The 22,244-nt window shown below is 35.4% G+C and overlaps 1 protein-coding gene across 1 annotated transcript in view; it reads right to left on the bottom strand.

The window, feature by feature from the left end:
* LOC145671012 (corepressor of RBPJ and splicing regulator) overlaps positions 1-21,987 on the bottom strand; it is a 44,285-nt gene extending 22,298 nt beyond the window's left edge. The window contains exons 1-3 of the mRNA XM_081739657.1: positions 21,640-21,987; positions 13,354-13,448; positions 5,498-5,647 (exon numbers count right to left, since the gene is read on the bottom strand). Of these exons, the coding sequence (XP_081595783.1) occupies positions 5,498-5,647; positions 13,354-13,448; positions 21,640-21,711 (317 nt within the window). The 5' untranslated portion in view covers positions 21,712-21,987. The remainder of the gene's footprint in view (positions 1-5,497; positions 5,648-13,353; positions 13,449-21,639) is intronic.
* Positions 21,988-22,244: the final 257 nt, after the last annotated feature.

Below are 22,244 nucleotides of genomic sequence, written 5' to 3'. Positions count from 1 at the left end.
TGTAGCTATATGTTTATTTATAATAAATAAGACACACATACTCAAAGTAGCATTTGAGCTTCTTTTGAAAAAATGCTGTAAATGCATTGTCTAATAAATAAATTGTCAATTTAATTTTAGGTCGTTGGCTATGATCTTTAGCAGTAGTAGTAAGCAGGATTGGCAAAAACCATGGTTTTTATTGAAAAAACCAAAAAACCAGGTTTTTTTGGTTTAAACCCGGTTTTTTGGTTTAAATAATTTGCTGCATGTATTTATATAACATATGGACAGAAATAAGCTTGTTTAGCCTTGATGTTAGTATGCAACAACCGTGTTATGCTGGAAGGGGTCACATAAGCTTAAAGCGGAATCCAAACCGCTTCTCGGCTTACATCCAAGAGAAACTGTCTTCCATTTGAACTCGAAACCAGGACTAATTGGCCACAAATGCGATACGTCTGCCTACTCACTCACGAAGGATTCCTGATAAAAATACGTTGACTGATCTTTACATATTTGTTAATATAATCGTCAAGAGTCATTAGGACAAAAAGATAAACAATTGCACAAATGGAACCATTGTAAGAATTACATATGGACAATTTCATATGGACAAGTACTACAGAGTACAGAAGAACTAATTTAGTCCAAGTCAGTTCACTACGACTTTTATTAGTCTAAGTTAAAGAAATATAACGACTTACTTTGCATATCAATAAGAAAAGTGAATAAAGATACGAATTATTTTAGTCCACTTTGGCTCTGACCCATTTATACATAGATAGTTACCAAAGATTCTTATTTCAATAATTGAATCCAGTGGGGTTTGTATGACCCCCGTCCCCAAAAAAGTACGACATTTCGATGTATTTTATCAATAGTAAACATTATTAAAACGAAACAAAGTTTAGAATTTTCCTTTTGTTGCATAACAATAATAAACTATTAAAAAATCACAAAAGAAACATCCATAAAGTTACATATAAAAAAAAAGTTGCTTTTGTAATATAATCTCTTTGAGTAAAGAATGGGGAATTTAGGTCTGAATATAGTACGAATAATATATGAGAGTGAAACGTGATAACCCACAAAATATGTGTTCATCAATATTTTTACCAATAGTTACACTTTTGCGAACATTTTTCGTTTTTTGGTTTAAACTTTTTTTTTTTTTTTTTGAAAAAACCAGCTGGTTTAAACCAGCCAACCCTGGTAGTAAGATTTGAGGAAATGGTAGATTTGTTATATACAATAAAATATGAAAATGAATCTCAATTTAAATATAAAAATTTCTCCAATCTCTGTTCAACTCACAGATTTCCGCCATCATTTACTGCCTTAGTTAATGTTTATTATTACGCTAGAAACTAACATGCACAATTTTATGAGGATGAAACTAAGGCGAAGAAGGTGGAAAGAATAGGAATTCCAGAAAGATAGAAAAAGTGTCACTGTTTTTAAAACGTTTAGTTCCCGATCTTTTTTAAAAAAAATTCCATCTCCTCACCTTTCCTATAATGCTAATCGTGCTCAAGGTCTAACTAACGACCAAAAATTTTATTGAAAATTTATTTAAAAAAAAAATGTTACCTGTTTGGTGCGTTGCAGAGTTGTATTTTCTGATATATTTCACAAACCTCGCTGTGATAGTAAGTATTTTTTTCTTTACTATGTTGTTTTCCTTGAGTAATATTACAAATTACTTTATATTTTGTTTTTTGGGTGCTACTAAGATTGTATCCAAACAACTGCCAGTGGCACTCGTATTTTCAAACAACGTCAATTATAGCGGCATGTAGTTCAGCTCGTTTTGCAACTATAACAACACGCTGAATGTGTTCTATTCATAAATCTATCCTCAGCAGCAATGGGGAGGTCTGTTGCTTTTAACCTTCCACGTTTCACGAGTTATGATCAGGCTATAAAAACAGAGCAATGTTGTGTAATTGGATACTGTGTTCGACACAATTAATCGGTCTCGGCAACTATCGGGAAATGAATGACGCATATAAAGGAGAATGTTTAAGTGAGAGGATAATTTGTCATTGGCGTAAAGCGTTCGTCCAATGTCGTGGCTTAGCCAAGCTAATCTCTCACGTGGTCGATAGTCAACGATGATTACTGAGGTACCGGAGGAGGTGTACACACCCGTACACCAGTAACATAGTGGTCGTAATTATTCGTAACGACAGACATTAATCAATTCGAACCCTTGAATCATTGATCTAGACTTCAAAAATGTACATTAACCGCATTCTGACTAATATGCGACGACTTACTCATCGTAGGTTACTCACATGCTTAGGAAAGGACAAGAATTGAGGGTATTTCATTCCGAAAATGTGTCGTGAGAATGAAGTTTCGAAAAATGTATTTGTTTCTTCTGGAAGAGCTCTGTCTTATCTCACCTCGTGTGAAACAATACAGATGTTGACAACATTAACGGAACTTGAAAGAGCTATATTAGTGTAAAACAAACCTCACAAATTATTATTTTTAAGTGCATCTCAATAAATAACAGCTTACCATATAGCATTAAACAACCTATTATGTACAGAACACATTGATTAAACTAGGTAGTAGTTCTGCTCATAAATGTGTATAATGAACGAAGTTACGCAGTAATTCTCAAAAATGGTGGAAGAGTAGAGAAATCACATAAGGATGAACCCTGTCCTTAAGTAATGGCAGCCAATGATTCCTCCGGTGAACTTAACATTATTTAATTACAAATTACGTACTTCACATGCTAATTTACATCAGTTCAACCCCAAATTTCAATATTGTGGAAATGAAAAATGAAATGAAATCTTTGAGTTTCACGTCCCACAGTTATGCCGGTTAGGCTAAAGGAGACGGTGATGATGAGTAATGAATGAAATGGTGGAATGAAGAAAGTGGGAGGAAACCCACGCACACGGTGTTTGTCTACCACAAAGTTCACTTGGCGGGAGCTGGGATCGAACCCGGGACCCCAAGCACTAGAGCTGAACGCTCTACCACTGAGCCACCGCGCGGCCTCCTTTCAACATTGTGGATCGCCAGTGCTAGCAATATTACGTATTTATTCTATACAGTAAACTACCGATTTAAGAAAAAAAATAATTGAGGTGAAAGAATGTCCGTAAAATCAAAAGTCCGTTAAATCGCGAACTGTGTTATGAACAATATTTAAAATGGATTATTACATTTGAAACTGTCTTTATAATGAAAATGCAAAATATTTACAGTATATACAATACTAGTGACACGAAAACTTCTTATAACTGATGACGTAATGCTAGGCATATGCTCGATCATTTAAAAAATGTAGTGTACTCACATCTGTACACCTGGACTAGAAAAATATTAGATAGGTATAGGCCATATACGCCCCATTATATATCAGCTTCAACTGTGAGTTAGAAGGTGAAAACAAGCTTCAGTTGCTTTTCCGTTTAATGCTGTTTCTTTAATAATCGAAGGTCTAAACTGCCACCACTTCTTTTTAAAATCTGGTCGAAGTTTTTACTTCAACAGTCTCTTTCCAATTATATTTGCTTTATTACCTGTATGTAAATTTCAAGTCCATTCATTCGAGGTCGGTTAAATCGATGGTTTAGTGTATATCGACACTAATGCCGAAACAAATATATCAATTTAATTCCGAATTCCATTGCTCTAAAGACGACGTAATTGCACGTTATTTAGCTAACACTGTACTCAAATTGAGTCATTGAGGAGTTTGGATTAGCAAAACTCCTTTATGTATTTACTATATTTGCTCTATCTGTGCGTGTGTCCGTCCATCCAACACTGATTCAGAAATTAATGCCTCCAAGTCCGCTACTTGGCCAATAGCACTGAAAACATTCTGAACTGTTTCTCGTTAATGCACTGATATTTACGCTATAGAGAGCCAATTGTTTCACCTTCCCATGTCTTCTCGTTTCAGAGTAATGGAGCAAATGAAATGAAATGAAATCTTTGAGTTTTACGTCCCACGGTTATGCCGGTTAGGCTAAAGGAAACGGTGATGATGAGAGATGAGTGAAATGAAGAAAGTGGGAGGAAACGGGAGATTCCCGAGAAAACCCACGAGCACGGTGTTTGTCCACCACAAAGTTCACTTGGCGGGGACTGGGATCGAACCCGGGACCCCAAGCACCAGAGGTGAACGCTCTACCACTGAGCCACCGCGCCCCCGAGTAATGGAGCAGTCTGTGGTATCCAGTGCTGACGTCCGGTCGAAACAGCAGGCTGTCATTGAATTTCTGATTGCGTAAGGCTGTGCCCCCGGGAACATTCATCGCCGGCGACGAGTCACGGTTACACCATTACGATCTGGAAACGAAGCGTCAGTCTATGGATTACCACTACACGTCCTCTCCTCCGCCAAAAAATTCGAGGTTGTCCCATCTGCTGTCAAAGTGTTTTTGACATTCTGCCAATAGTCTGGATTTTGCGACCTGCGACTTTTGGCTCTTCCCCAAATTTAAGGATCACCTTAAGGACTAACGCTACAGTTGTGACGCGGACATGGACGCAGCAGTTCGGTAAGGGCGTCGCCAGCAGTCACTACAATTCTTCGCCGATGGAACGAAAAACCTTATTTTTGAGTTGGCGCAAGTGTGTTGCCCGTAATGGGGACTATGTTGAAAAGTGATGCCATTTGTACCTGATACCTGTATCGGTGCTATCTGTCAAACACAAATAAAGGTATCATCTTCGAGGTATTACTTTTTGAATCATCCTGGTAGTACCAAGTACTACTTGGTAGATTACCATCAATTTTGAACAGGATGCAGAGGATCACAAATTACCAATCGAGTTCGTTGATAAAGATCATTCATTCACTCAACCATTCCGTTTCAACGTTGATCACTACAGAGCAGAGACGGCACTAGATAGCGGAAACTAGTTTTCTGCAATCGATTAAGGGCTACAAGAATACATTTCATCTCCATCCTTAACTCTCTATTAAAAATGAAAGTGTAAGAAATTCACTAACAGTGTGGTTTCAATATTGATCTACATAGATCAAAAATGGTAAGAGATAGCTAGAAGCAGTATTTCTGGAGTGGATTTAACGTTTTAAGAATACGTACCAGTTTCTCTTAACGCTCTATTCAAACCGGAAGTGCCAAAATAAATTTCTGGTTTTAATTGTGATCGCTATAGAATAAGAACAGTAGAAAATGGTGAGAAGCGGTTCTCTGCGATAAGCACCGCAAGAATATATTTAATATCCACTCTAATCTCTCTACTGAAACGGGAAGTGACAAAAATATACTACCACTTCCGGTTTCAATATTGAGAAAATATCACGCCATACAAAACCAAACTCCTTTACGAGGTATACATGTCATACTGCTACTTACTAAAACTTCAGAGTTTGGTTTACCAAAACTCCTTTTATATATTTACCCTTTTATCTGTAACCGTTCATTCGGGAGGCAAAAAAAATCAAGAACTACTTGTTTGTTCTAGTGGGTGTAATATTCCCTGCTAATTGTACTACTCTACTATTACTTACTCTTCTCTTGGCGCGTTGTACTTCCTTTGCCATTCAAATTTATATTCTGGTTCATCATCCTCTTTCTCTCGTGCTTTTTTAGCTCCAGGTGGAGGCTCATACATAAAATTAATACTTAGTTTGTCTTTACTCTCCTTACTCAGCAGAGCCCTGAAAATACATAATACAACATAAATTACAAATGAACGTTTTATTTTTTTTACTACTGGTTGTACAAAGTTCATCAATTCTAGCAGCTGTGGAAGTTCCAATTACATTAATTTCTAGCAAACAAGACAGATACCTAAAGGCAAAATAGTTAATAAATCAATTAATATACCAACAACAAGATGCACCCGTCTCCAGATCGATCTATCTATCTTTATTTATTTATTTATTTATTTCATAAGGACAATACAACAGGCTTAATGCCTAGTTATAGTGTCGTGTACATAATTATCTAACATACACTATTATGCATACATTATTATACATACACAAATATACGTGGTTTAATTATGCAGACGTTATTGCCTGACAATTGTTTTTAACTTGTTTTCGGACATACTAAATACATCTACTACATGAAATCTAATCATTTCGTTATACGAAGCACACATTCTGTACAGAGGAGATTTATGTAATATGTTAATTCCTGCTTTTCTACAATAGAATGTCCCAGTGTTTGCTGTTCTAGTCTTACCTGTTGGAACAGCAGTGTAATAACACTTCTGAAACTAATTCTGGACAATTAATTTTACCTTTTAATAATTTATGTAAGAACAGCAAATCAAAAACCCATCTCCTTTTTTCTGTCGGAAAACTAAAATTCGTTATTAAGTCTTCATTAGGGACATACTTTGGGTAGAGACCCCCCGTTTTCTTCTATGCAAGCACTTTTAAAATTTAAACTGTACATTTTCTATTGCATCAGAGTATTTAGTGACATTTGGTGTCCAAACAGTACAACAGTATTCTAATTTTGACCTCACATACGAAAAATGTAACCTTATAAATGTTGATTTTTTTTTTTTTTTTTTTGTAGAAATCCTGTACTATCCCATAAATTAAACCTATGTTTCTATGTGCACTACTCCTTGTTGCGTCAATGTATTGAGCAAAGGTTACTTTGCTATCAAATGTAACTCCTAGATCTTTGATAGTACTCGGTGTAGACATGGAAGTACCACTTATTGTATAGGTAAAGTTAATTGAATTTTCTTTCCTCGTGAAAGATAAAATTTAAATTTGAACACATTCAGGAGTAATTTATTCTTATGACACCATATTTGAACTCTCTGTATATCCTATTGAAATTTCACGCAGTTATCAGTTGAACTTACTTTAGAGTATAACTGAGATTGTCGGCAAAAAAAAAAAAAAAAAAAAAAAAAAAAAAAAAAAAAAAAAAAGCTTGATAAGTTTTAATACACAGAGGAATATCATTAAAAACAAGAAATAATAGGGGACCTAGATTAGATCCTCGAGGGACTCCCGATAGAGTATTGAACTTTTTTTATTAACTGATATTCTCCATTTTCTTGTATAAACCAATATAAATTTTTAGTTGTTATCTTGTTTAAATGTCTCAACTATTTTTTCTCGAACCATAACATTTAAACGATGTAAACTAATTTTTCTCGTCCCATGAAATATAATGACGCAAAATATTTTTCTCGACTCAAACTTAAATGACGCAAATATTTCTTTTCGAACAATAAAATTCAATCGATACAAACTAATTTTTCTTATCCCATAAAATATAATGACGCAAAAGTTTTTTCTCGACCCATAAAATTTAACATAATGACGCAAAATAATTTTTCTCGCCGATAAAATTTAAACGATGCACTTTGGTCCTGACTCTCCCCTTGAACTTTCCCTTGTGGGCACCATCAGCCAGCCAAGATAAGTATTTCAAAATCGGATACTACGTGGATCTTACGTGTAGGTGTGTTTTTGCAATCTATGGAGTGCTTTCAAATGATCAGATTCGTTAGAACCACTGAGACTTCATTCAATGCACGGCTTCATTTTTCAGGTGTAGCAGTAGGATACATACTGCATAACTTAGATATAAACGCTCTTACCTTATACCCATATATATATATATATATATATATATATATATATATATATATATATATATATGACATCTTTATCGTCTTCTACTTGACGAGACGAGACTTGCTGTTAAACTGTTGACCTGTGGGGCAAGTTCTTGTCTTCCTATGGAATCCATTATCAGAGAAAAAAGTAATGAAATCGCAGAACACACTGAACTTGGCTTCTTGGAAAAATACGTTACAGTGTGGATTACTTTTTCACTACTTAAAGACATGTAAAATAAATGGTGCAATATTCTTAATAACGGCTGTTGGCTTGGTTGGACTGAGTTTAGGTCCTTCTCACCGACAGCGAGGCAATCTGAGATGTGAACCTACAAGTTAACGTGGGATCCGAACTACGTGAGATCCAACCGGGAATCGAACCCAGATTTCCAACATCTTTAACCATATAACCTTGAGGGAGCTTTACTATAACGTACTTTAACTTATCGAGCGTATGGAACACATTGTATCAAGTTATTCAGTTAGTAATGGTCTTTTGAATTTTTCATCCAATATTTCGAGTGGGACGTTCGACTTCATCCTCAAGGACACACGGGCTTAGGTCCTTTTCCACAACACGGTCTTCATATTGTCTTCGGTCTGTGTCTCCATAGTAGAATTAAATAATATTAAGAAAATCTTATCGACACTTATGGTTACTTGCTTTTCCCAACAGCTTCCTCTTATGTTTTTCCCACGTATAGCAATATATGTATGCAACTCTAATGTTAATGCACTAACTACATCACTAGTAACAATTTTTTGTTTTAGGTAACCTTTCTAATGAATTCCGTAGATGATAATCAGCACACCACCATAACCACTAAACAGACAACCAATTTAAATTGCCATCTACATAATGAAGCGAAGTGAAACTACTTTTCTAAATTTTGTAACCATATGTAAATCTCAAAGTTTTTATTCATGTATATTTTTATTTATTTCAGTTTACGTTCAATGTATAACTATTTTGTATATGAGAGCTCTTTTGCGGCTAAGTGGTTAGCGTACGCGCCTTTGGCGTGGTAGAGACGGGTTGGATTCCCAGCGGGAGCTCATGTGATTCAGATTCCACGTTAAAACAGTAGGTCCACGTCTCATATAACCTTGCTGCTGGACGGAACGTTAAACTCAAAATCAATTAAATTCAAAAATACTTTCTATATGTGCGAAGTGAAGATTTCAGTTACTTTCTCTCTCACAATATGTTCCATAGGGAGACAGGAACTCATCCACATGTAAGTATTTTAACAGCAAGTACAAGATATTGACAAAAATCCCAGAGACCATCGATTTTGTTTCCATCTTTAATCACCGAAAACAAGGTAAGAACGTTTATATCTAAGTAAGTATTATATTTAAATGCAAAAGGGTGAAAGAATTGAAGGTTACATAAACACAATGGATACAAAACAGAATAGTTTATAAATAATACAGTATCGGGACAAAAAAGATAATGTATCAGAATTGAGATTGAAAATCAAAATTTAATAAGGTATTGAGAGGTGAAAAAATGAACTTACATTCCACAGTGTACAAGTTCCTATGACACAGTCTGTAAACTGTAAGCACTTATGTATGCATAAAATGAAGAATATGCATTTCTGTGGAATGAGTTAAAGAGAAAAAAAAAAAAAAAAAAAAAAAACCTGCACATTATCACATCGAGACACGAACTTCAAATACCTTAAGTGATGAATACGAACTGCACAAAATTCAGTCCCAGGGTAAGTATCGATTTTGATACAGACGAAGGCGTATAAATTTGATATGGACACATTATGTCTCTGACTTGGATAGGCTCCAAATATTTTTGACAGAATCTGCACTCTTTGGAAATCTACCTCTAACGTAACAAGTTTTTCCATAAAAATTTATATAGCGTAATCCTACTTTCTTATGCTATATTTAGTTGCCAATACAAATGCAATTTTCTTACAAAGCGTACCGAGAGAGAACGCTATGTATATTAAATTGTACAAAAATCCTCTCCTATAATTCCCAAAATGTTAAAAAATGTGGAATACGTATGTACCTTTGACAACTAATACATACTGGAAATAAACATTTGATAATTCTTCAGTTTGGTACATATGTGTACGAGGGCAAGTCAAAAATTATTCGCAATGTAGCTTACATTGTTCATACTGACCTCTGTCCTTGTTTATTGTTATGCTGTTGTGGTCATGCTATGAAAATTTGATTCTAATTCCTCCATTTGTCTTTCTATTTTTTGCAGAGATAATGGCTGCTTCATTACAAGTTTGCAGCAGAGAAACAATGAGCAGTGTTCCAGTTTTTGTGGTTGAAAGGTGTATCAGGAGCCGCAATACATCAAAGACTTCCGGCACAATATGGGAAGAACAGTGTCTTCTCGCAATGGAGTATCTACGAATGGATTGAAAAATTTAAAACTGGTCGCACGAGGAAGGAGCCGGACGGATTATGGGGGTCGCGGTGGCTCAGTGGTAGAGCTGTTGATTTTAGTTTAGCGTCCCTTTCAGCAGCGAGACTATATGAGACGTAGACCTACCGATTAACGCGGAATCCGAACCACACGAGCTCCCGCCGGGAAACGAACCCGGGTCTCCCACACCAAAGGCGCGCACGCCAACCGCTCAGCCACAGAGGAGCTCTCAGTGGTAGAGCGTTCACCTCTGGTGTTAGGGGTCCCGGGTTCGATCCCAGCCCCCGCCAAGTGAACTTTGTGGCGGACAAACACCATGTGCGTGGGTTTTCTCGGGGTTCTCCCGTTTCCTCCCACTTTCTTCATTCCACCATTTCATTCATTACTCATCATACCGTCTCCTTTAGCCTAACCGGCATAATCGTGGGACGTAAAACTCAAAGATTTCATTTCATTTTGCGGACAGATCATCATCTACGGCAGCAAATCATGACAAAATTGAGCGTGCACGTAACATGGTTCTGTTAAACAGAGGAGTGACTATCGATGAAGTGCCAAATCGTCTGGTAATTAGGCATGGTTCCTGATACACCTTCCAATCACAAAAACCGAATTACTGTTCGTTGTTCCTCCTTGGTGCAAATTTCTAATGAAGCGGCCATGATCTATCTGCAACAAAAAGAAGAGAAATGGCGGAATTAAGATGAAACTTTTCATAGTACGAAAACAACAGCGTAACAATAAAATAAACGAGGACAGAGGTCAGGATGAACAATTATAACGAAAGTTATAGCTACATTGCGGATAATTTTTGATATCCAGTTTGTTTCAACTGATAAAAGGAGTAAAGATATGGTGGCTCAAAATGGAGTGCTTATCTCTGGTAAATGAGACCCCTGGTATAATCCCAGGCCGTGTGTGGTAGAGAACATTATATCCATGGGTTCTCAGATTCTCATTTTCATGAAGTATTTCATGATCATTCATTTTCATTAATCATCCATCTCCTTTAGCTTAACGGCATAAGCGTTAAGACACTAGACCGGAACAACTAGAAATTTAATCTTATTTTGAACCAGCATGAACATTTACAGAAACTCTTAAAGCAAGCAATGTATTTTCGATCAACATACAGGGTTTCTACTGACCTGAAGAAATCTATTTCCCTGACTTTCATGATAGGCGTTGGATAACGTTGACATATAAATAATGGTGAATATTTATATACAAGAACACTTTTTATTTTCTATAGAGGCAAATAGTAATCAACTGCTGATACCTACATTCCACTTACCTCCCATAAAAATCTGAGCAACGTCCCATATTGGTATTATAATGGCTGGATAAGGTGAAATTGATGTACAATTAATGTTAGAAAAAATATATTTTATAAAATTTCCCTGACTTTCCGTGATTTCCCATATTTTCTCTGAGTTTCCCTGACCTGCATAATTTTCCCTTACTTCTCTGACCAGTAGGAACCTTGATATTTCATAGAGCGTAAAATAAGAGTATAGAACTAGAGAACAGCACAACGTACTTTATTTTCTTCTTTGTTTAACGTCACACAATTATGCACCGAAGCTAAGATAGACGGTGATGATGTGATGGATGGTATTAATGGAATGGCGAAAGTAGGAGAAAACGACATAAGACCGAGAATTTTACGTACAGGGTGTTTGTCTATCACTAATCCCACTTCACGCAGACTAGAATCGAACCAGGGATCCCACGCACCAGAACCACCGTGGGTCCCTTGTCAGTTATTGTAGTGAACGCTGTGACAGATGAAAAAATAACAACATAAATGACACACAGATGATGTTCGTTAGCATTTGAATGGATCTGCGAACTAACGTGAGATGAGAACCACATGCTTCCACCGTAAATCGATCCCAAGCCCCTGCACTAAAGATGAGAATTTTAATCTTTTTAGTGACGAGGTAACCTAATATAGAAGAACGATTTTAAAAAGGTCAAAACAGAAAAAAAAATGGGGATATGGCACGCAGAAAGCATAAATATATAAATCAACAGAAATCATTAGTCTTTGAATATTCATTTTAGCTTCTGATTTGATATATACTTGTATGATCATTTTTTCTTTTCTTTTTTAAATATACTTTTGTATAGCAAATGCGACACACATTTAAATTTGCACTGCAATTTGTAAGTTTTGAGTTGAGTTGATTTTGAGTTTAACACCTCTTTCAGCAGCAAGGCTATGAGAGACGGGACCTACTGATTAACCTGGAATCCGAACCGCATGAGATCCTGCCAGAAATCGAAACGGGTCTCTCACGCTTGTAAGTTTTGAATTGCATTCTCGACAGCTAAGAAAAATACTATTATTATTTTATTTCACACAATGAAAGTAAACATCTTCTATGCATCACAAACAAGTATAATAATAGAAAGCAAAGTAAGGAAAAAGTAACAGAAATTATATTTTTAAAAAGTTTTAACTTTGACATTTTACAGATTGTTAAGCTTGTAGCTGTTTTCGAATGTGTCTATATAAAGTGTTTAGTTTAGTTTAGTTTTGAATCAGCAATGACTTGAAACAAGTAATTGGAATTCCGCACCACGAAGTAAACTTCAATGTGTACAATAAAACGAAGTAACTTATTTCACACAAAGTCCAGTTTTTAATTGTAGCCAACTGCTACTCGGATTAGTTTTCTACATTTTAAATATTTTAAACCGAACAATATTATATATATATATATATATATATATATATATATATATATATATATATATATATATATATATATATATATATATATATATATATAAAAGAGCATAGCAAAACAGACACCTATTCCTAGGCCAATGCTATGAAACAAATATGAAAAAAAAAAAAAAAAAAAAAAAAAAAAATACGAGGCCAGAAAAGAGCGCTTCTAAGGTCTCGTATTTTAGCTAGTAATCTAATTTTTGAAAAGTAAGGAAGAATCGATTGAACTATTTTCTTTACAGATAGAAGAAAGTGTCGAAGATAATATGTTGTCCGTCATCAGTTCTACGGTCTGTTTGCAATAATTTGGTTTGTAAACAGTAGTAGGTTGTGTTCTTGAGAGCCAACAGACATCAAAAAGTAAACATCGGGGTTTCCAAGAAGACTAATCACTGAATCACTGAGCTTTAATTGTAGCTGAAGATCGAAAGAGAACCATTTTGTCATAAAGTAAAGATAAACTGTTTTCTGTTGCAAAAATAGCCCACTTCGGTAATAAATTATAATCATAATGAATCGTATTTCTATGATTTTGTGCAGCAAACTGCGATATGATACCACTTAAATAAAACGTCGGTATAATATTTAAAAACTAAGAACAGACTTAATACCAACATACTTATTGTTATATAGTTCCTGCTCCTTTTCATACTGAACTCTTAATTCTTCTTGCTTTTTGCGATAAGCATCAGCTTTCTGCTCGGCCATCCATACCTGAAATGAAAACAACACGTTGATAATTAGAAACGCGAATACATAAATATATTCAAATGATTTTCCTTATAAGTGTTCAAAAATATTGAAAACCTAATGAATGCTGATTTTCAGATGCATTATCATCCTTTCTCAAATTATCAAATTTGAACTTCATAATCATTTGCCTACGGGCGTGACAGTTGAGCAATTGCTCATGGGTATATACAATGGTAACGTCTTTTTTTTTAATTACTTTTATTTTTCGGTGCACGTGAATTAGGATGTGTGTTAATTGATCAATTACAGTTCGTACATTTTAAAACCAACCCCGACCTTAATTATGACAACTTCGTAAATTCCACCCCACTCTCCTCTGTAATACGCGTAATTGAATACACAAATTAAAATTAAAATTAACAAATCAGATCGGCGTTCTGCAAATAGCCAAATTCTAGAAAGAAAAAAGAGTTCTTATGATTTTTCACATATCCTTGGAAGTATCCCGATCTCGTAAGCTTTTTTTTTTCTGAAGTTTCTTTCTTCAGAACGAATTTTAATATGAAATTGTATACAGGTTTGTGTCAAGGGAAGATAATTAACTCGAGATAACCAATGGCGAGACGCAGTCAAAGTGCGTTGGTTTTAAAATACCGCTATGCTCAAAACTAGCTCAAGGTAGGTACTAGCTATGTTCGGAATTGTTCAATCATTTCTCCATGATGCGATCACGGGGGAAGGGGGGGCAACAGGCAGCAGCTTTCCATGTAAAGAAAGAAATTATAAAAAAAAAAAAAACAGGCTTGGCAAAAACCATGGTTTTTATTGAAAAAAAAACAACAAAAAAACCGTTTTTCTTATTTAGTCCCGTTTTTGTTTGTTTAAATAATTTGCTCGATGTATTTATATCACATATGGACAGAAATAAGTTTGTTTCGCGTTGGAGTTATTATGCAATAACCGGGTTATGCTGGAAGGGGTCACATAAGCTTAAAGTGGAATCCAAACTGCTTCTCGGCTTACATTCGAGAGAAATTGTCCTCCATTTGAACTCAAAACCGGGACTAATTGATCACAAATGTGATACGTCTGCCGGCTCACTCACGAAGGACTCCTGATAAAAAATACGTTGTACCGATCTTAACATACATGTTAATATAATTGTCACGAGTCATTTTAGGACAAAAAGATAAACAGTTGCAGAAGTGAAGCCATTATACAGAATTACATACGGACAATTCAAAATACTGCAGAGTACAGAAGAACTAATTTAGTCCAAGTTAGTTCACTGACTTTTATTAGTCAAAGTTAAAGAAATACGACGACTTAATTCGCATATCAGTAAGAAAAGTGAATAAAGATACGAATTATTTGCGTCCACTTTGGCTCTGACCCATTTATAACCAAAGATACTTCTGTTTTCAATAAATGCCTCTCGTGGGGTTTGTATAAGCCCGCCACATACATACACACACACACACAAAGTACGGCATTTCGATGTATTTTATCAATAGTAAACATTATTAAAACGAAACAATATTTAGAATTATTTTATTTCAATTGCATAACAACAATAACAAACTATAAAAAATCACAAAAGAAACATTCATAAACTTATAAAAAACAAAATGTTGCTTTTGTAGTATAATCTCTTTGAGTAATGAATGGGGAATTTAAGTCTGAATATAATACGAATATTATACGGGACTGAAATGTGATAACCCACAAATGTTTGCTCATCAAGATTTTACGCACACTTACACTTTTACGAACATTTTTCGTTTTTTTAAACCAGCCAATCCTGATAGAAAATCCCCGTCCCTCATTAAAACGGGAATTCTCAAAAATGCTGGGACAAAGGTCCACTTATTTTTAATGAAGAATTTATATACCACGCTTTATCTTCCTAATTTGACAGGATCGTGAGATACTCAATTTTTTGTATTGATTTTGACCCTCCGCTCTCCGTGAGAATACACATTTGAATCAAAGTAAAATGATAAAAAGCTAGTTCAGGATACGTTACAACTTCTAAAAACTAATTTCAAACGATGTAGCCATGTTCCTGTGATGTGATCACAAACAACATCCTTTTCATTTGTATCTAATATATTACAGTTGAACATTGTTACAGCCAGGGTGGAAAAAAATCATGATTTTTTTCAAAAAAATCATTTTTGTTGATTTTTTTGATTTAAATCGATTTTTTTGATTTGAATCAAATCTTTTTCTTCGTATAATACAAGTCGCGAACTGAAGAAAAAACATTAGGAATTAGTATTAAATGTTAATTATGCCATTTAAGTGAAAGTATTGGGTTTTAATTTTGAATTAATTCCCAATCGTTAACCTACTTCAATCCCAAACAATGTTTCTTAAGCATTAAGGAAAAAGTACAGCAATGTACTGTATATCAACATGACACTTTTCTTTTCACGAAAGTTACTGATATTTGGCAGGGGCATATTTTTAAACAATTGGAACTAGCTAGCGGCACGAAATAAAGTACATAAATTCCGCCTGAAATTAACTAACTAACTCTAGTTAATGGAACCCGGAGGTTCAATGCCATGTTCACAAAGGCTTCCTGACTTTTATCCTTAGTCAACTGAATCCAGTTTCTATTTTGTATTCTTATTTCTGCGAGATCCATCTTAATATTGTCCTCCCATCTGTGCCTAGGTCGTTTTCCGATTGGACTTCCAGTTAAAACTTTGAAAGCGTTCCTACTTTCTTCCATTCTCGCTACATGTCCTGCCCACCTGAGCCTCCAAGATTTGATGACCCTAACAATGTTTGGTAAACGATATAAATTACGCAGTTCCTCATCCTGAAGTTTTCGCCATTCCTCATTTCCGTTCCTTTTGGTTCCGAATATTCGTTTCAGGATTTTATTCTCAAATACTTTCAGTCTGTGTTCTTCCCTCAGCGTAAGCGACCATGTTTCACAACCACACAGCACAACAGGCACAATTATCGTTTTACATATTTTAAAGCTTCAAATTCCTCGACAGAATTCGCGACGATAAGAGATTTTGAACTGAATAATAACACGAATTCCCTGCTTTTAGTCGATATTTAATTTTGGGGGCGCGGTTGATCAGTGGTAGAGCGTTCACCTCCGGTGCTTGGGGTCCCTGGTTCGATCCCAGCTAGCGCCGTGTGGACTTTGTGGTGGACAAACATTGTGCTCGTGAGTTTTCTCGGGGTTCTCCCGTTTCCTCCCACTTTCTTCATTCCACCATTTCACTCATCTCTCATCACCACCGTCTCCTTTAGCCTAACCGGCATAAACGTGGGACGTGAAAACTTAAAGATTTCATTTCATTTTTTCGATATTTAATTTCTTCGTGAATATCGTTTTCTGATCCTATATATTAGCCGATGGCAGAATTTTCTTTGTCTTTATGCGATGAGCTTTTGTAAGTCAAAAATTGTCTGTAGGAATTCCAAAATAAAAAAGATCAAGGTGATCAGTTCCAGCAGAAGAAACACTTGTGATTGTTAAAAATATGCTTTATGTGACGTGAAAAACAGTTCAAATGTGAGCTGTCCGTGCATGTAAGACATCTATACATAGCAGGCACGTTTTTATACTTTTCTGTTGGCTATTTTATTTCCTCTGACAATTTTTTCTGCACAGGCGCGGCAAATTTTCTGCGATCACATCGCAGATCGCGACATGTTCTGCAATGGGGTCAAGTATCGACTTTATCAAAAGTATTATTCGATATTTTAACGCATCCAAAATTTGTCGTATTACGATCCCGAGGAACTTCTATGTATTTAGTACATAAATTTCGCCCAACATTTTAAAATCAATTTTTTTTTGTTTCGCAGAGGGGATCGGACCCCTCTAAATACGCCCCTATTATGTGGAAACAAACAAATAGACGTGGACACAAAAGTGTTATCATCTTAAATGTCCATGGTGATTTCCCGTTGGAATAGAAATTTTAAAACCCTGTGTTACAAAGAGAAGAAAGCAAGGTTCATCCGTTACCCGTTCAAATGGGATTTTCCCTGATCGTTCTCTACATGATACTCGTTTTCATACTGTGCTTACATACACTTGAGTCTCATTGTATTATGATTATTATCTTCCATAATTGAAATAACAGAAGAGAAACGGGATTTTACTTACTTTCACTTTAAATTAATTCATTTCGGAATTTGATTTAAATCAACGATTTTTATTAAAAAAAATCAAGTGATTTAAATCTTGATTAAAATCGTGATTTAAATCAGACTGATTTAAATCAATCCACCCTGGTTACAGCGTATTTCAATTTGATCGAGTACAAGCAAAGTTCTTATGCATGATTCCCAAGCAGTTTCTTTTCTATGATATTCTGTTTTGGTGATGATCTCTTGATAAATTCGAGCTCCTTCGAGACTAAGTGGTTAGCGTACGAGCTTTTGGCTTGGGAGCCAGGGTTTGAGTTCGAGTGAGCTCAGGTGGTTCACATCCCACGTGATAAGCTGTAGGTCCAAGTCTCATATAACCTCGCTGCTGAAAGGGACGCTAAACTCACATTAAATCAAATAAAAAAAAATCTTAATAAATACATATTTTAAGGCAATCCTGAAAGTAGGCATGCACTAAAAACACAAAATAATTATAATCATATTAAGGTTATTATCTTAATTTAAATTTCGAAGTATATTTTTGCAGGTATGTTTCTTTTGGGTTTTTGGACTCAGAAAAATACCAACAACCCTGATATTAGCCGATAATAGTTATTTTAATGATAGTTACTTATAGTCCATAGCCCATGCATGTAATCGAATTTTTGATTAGTCCTTTTTCTTCTTTCTTTTTTCAATAGATAGCTGGAGACTTACTATTTCAAGTGTACCCTCGGAAAATATGTGAAATATATTTCAGCACCACCCCCGCCGCCCTCTTACGAAGGAAACCTTCCCTTTGCTCTGAAGAAAAAAGTAAATGACCTCGACTGTGTTGCCAATTTGTCATTCAGTCGTTTGATCTTGGCGAGAAAAGATCGCGGAACATTTAGAATGGTTAGCAACACAGTGCACAGACAAGCTCGTCAATGTGGCAACCCCGTTCATAGCCAGCTATTGAAGGATCTCAACCAAAGCAACTTGTCCCTCCTCTTTTGATGGAGTTATGGCAAAACGTATATCGACAGCAGCGCCAGCAAGGGCACAGTTGAAATAGAAAGGTTCTAGAGCCATTACCTTGGTCGAATTCGTTGGTCTAGTTCATAAGTTGGTATCCCGAGGTGGATTGTTATGGTAATTGTTCAGTGACGTTAGTGTGTTGTCATTTTAAAACTGTAAAACATAATTTAAATATTTATTATAATGTTATTGTTCGATAGTTCGTGTTGTGGGGCTTCCCTCTTCAACGTCTATATAACTTACCTTATTTTAAGTTTTGTCTTGTCTTTGACATAGGTGTCTACTCTTTCACTTTCTCCATCTTGCTTCGTTTTAAATGTCTTTTATTGTTGAGTGAATATATACTTCGGAAGCAACTTTTTTAGTAGTTGATCTTTTGTTAACTTGTGTTAAGTTTAGAGTTGCCCTCTGTTTTTTATAAAAATTACGATAATTTACAAGAGAAATGAGGTACGAAATGATGATTTGGAGTTCTTATGTGATATTTAGGCGTGCAAATTTTGCAGTAAAGTTATGTTTAATACGAGAAAAGATATGTAAAAGTTAGTACTATTTGCAAGACGCGGAAGGTTTCGATGATTCAGCAGCACGGTAGTCCTATAGGACGGCGAATCGGTGTGTTGAATGTGATATTTTCGGATTGAGTTTTACAAAATTATTCAAGAATAATGAAGAGAATCTATTAATTTTTTTATGAGAACTATAGATTATTGCATTAAAGTGATAATTCAAGGTGGTACGAGAACCAGTTTCAGTCACTGTTCTGATCTTACCGGGTAACCAAACCTAACCCAGCAATTTTTAATGTTGTAACTGCTTTTTTGTAGGTTTAAACCTGGAGCGCCACCTCTAAACTTAAGCTGTTAACTTAATCATATTAAAAGAATTCAACATAGAGGTCTGTTTTAGTGTTTATGCATTGGCCTTTATTGCTTCCCTCACTCCATTGAGAATGTTTCTATCCAAACCTAACACTTACTTCGAGGTAGTGTATTTTATCTTGGCTCAGAGTGAATTAGAACTCTTCATGGTTTTAAAGCACTATGAACGTTGAACTGAAAGATTTCATTTTGTTTCATAAAAAAGCACTCGAATTGGCTGGTGACGTAATGTTATCCGATGTCTATGCTGTCTGTGCGAGTTACTTGATCATGGAATACGGTTAGCACGCGGTTTATCTTCTGCAGTTTGTTGAAGGCTGATGTTATAATTCTAGGAGTTTCTTTTTAATGTCTTTTGTTGTTTTATTCGTAACGTGCACGAGTCGAAATTAGTTATTTGCATATTGAAATAGTGGTGTTTATTTGACTTTTGATAGATCAATCAAAATGAAAGTAGGAAGGGTTCCATCATAACTGTGTTATTTCGCCCTGCGTTCCTTACATTTTTTTTTTAAATTTCTTTTCTATCTACTTTTAATTATGGCGACTTTCTTTCAGAAATATAATTAAACTGTCGCTGTTTTACTATTCAGATATCTGTCTCATATTTCATTTATTTAAATGAGATCAACCAACATACTTTGCATGAGTTTGTTAATGAAGTCAAACCATTAACAACTAAGAGGGTACAAGAACGACGATTATAACGGTAGTTAACTATATCCCATACATGTAAGCAAATTTTTGAATTGATTCTTGCAATTGATAGATAGAACGATTGACATAACTCGAGCAGACGGTTCTAACAAATTCTGACACATATCTTACATTTTCAGGTTCGGTTAGAGCTTCGTATTTCTTTTAGCAGAGCATGCACTAAATGAGGAGCTCCATTACTACTTGCATATTGACTTCAGGAGGGCTGTGTAAATATAGTGAGAACGTATGCCATAAAACGAACCAACTTGTGCTAGGTGGCTAATGCTATCTAACAGTTAGAGCAGCAGTGCAGCAGGGGGTCCTGAGCGACAGCAAGGGGCTGCGTCCGTAGGGAGTAGGCGCGCCAGCGATGGGAGGCATATGCATAAACGAGGATAGTGGTAAGAGCTCTATCACTCAAAGTTTATTTCAATATGCTGTGCAGTGACAGTAATTACTTATATTGATACACTAATTCCTTTACAAAAAAGTTTCACATCCTATTTTATTTATAATTTTTTTATTTGGTAGAACCGTCCGCTCGAGTGATTATATGGGCCAAGATCATTGAGTCAATCCGTTAACAACACGTACCAGTGACTTAACGGTGTCTATTCATTACCATAAATACATTTTGCATGATTTCATCTACTGTCTTTCTTTTGGCTTAGTAACTTTCGAGTCACTGCTTCGATTATTGTCACTTGTTTTACGTGATTCGTAAGTAGTCAATTCACTTGTAACCGGAGCAGTGAACAGAAACATTAAATCATGTATACCATAAGCCTACGCTATGACTGCTCCGAAACCCTTCATGGATATAGTATACGTAAAGCCGCGTCAGTTCCCGAAGGAGCTGGACGCTCATACTTTTAAGGATTATTCATTGAGTATCTACGAACTTACCAAGGAGGTAACAAAGCGACTTTGATTTACTTATCGACTGATACGAAAATAAAAAAGAACGTACTTTATATCTGCATGTGTAGTGCCCTTGTACTTTATCTATGACTATGTATGTGTGTGGGGGGGGGAATTTAACGCATATCGCATGTCTTGTGCACATGGATACTTCTTACTATTGCACTACGTAGAAAATTTATGGTATTTCATGTAGAAGTGGTAATAGAACACAGAAGAAACGCAGATCACGGCGTTCTCATGTATACTATTACCCTATTCATTTCAATGGCTCATTTTTAACATTAATATTGAATGTGATAAATAACATTTCGTCGTTTAAAAATAGGTTAGGTTGTTTAGTAGTGTTACAGTGATGAAGTAATTAAACGAGTTTCTCGGTAATATAACTATTTAATAGCTTATCTGAAATAAAATAACGTCAAGTCTAGTTCTACAGGAATTAGTTCTAAGCTTCAATATGCTAACTACCAGTTCGAAAAATAGGTTATCATTATAAATTATAGGGAAAGATTTCTTTACGACTTCCTTACATACATTAATTTCAGACACATTACACTTACCCGTTTCAAATTATCTCGCGATGCCGGGTGGAAGAATTTTTTGCACATATAGTTGTTAAATCCCTTTCCCATTTTTATGCAATTACGAACAGTTCACACCAATTTTTAAACTGTGATGTTTATAAGAAGCAAACGAAGTTATTCGTAGCATATACACAAGTATATATAATGTGTACTCTATCCTCTTTGTAGCGTTAGTATGAACAAATAATCTTACAATCACTCTTCCAAGTAATACAATAAACGTACGAATACTTTCACCACTTTAATTTCAGTATTTCATATCATTTCACAAACTTTCTGCAGATATAGTGAAAACCAATGATGCCACCCACGAATTTAAAACAACCGTGTCAGAGATGCCAACCTGAAACGTTATAAAATCCCATTCCGAGAGGCAGAAATTCCCATTTTGCTCCTGAATTTTCCATGCTATACTATTAAAAGTTTCAAAACTGAATACATGAACAATGAAGTTAGTGTATATCAGACATTTTCTTCAATATATGAGTGAATTATTGACTCATTCATATTGAAAAATCCCATAAATTCTGCCGATTTTTCCGAATATTCCCTTTATCCCATTTAAAGGAATCATTGTCAAA

This window comes from Thermobia domestica, chromosome 15 (assembly GCF_964235325.1).
Source record: "Thermobia domestica chromosome 15, izTheDome1.hap1.1, whole genome shotgun sequence".
NCBI lineage: Eukaryota > Metazoa > Arthropoda > Insecta > Zygentoma > Lepismatidae > Thermobia > Thermobia domestica.
The sequence above is the reverse complement of the archived record's forward strand: the minus strand, read 5'-3'. Positions and strand labels throughout refer to the sequence as shown.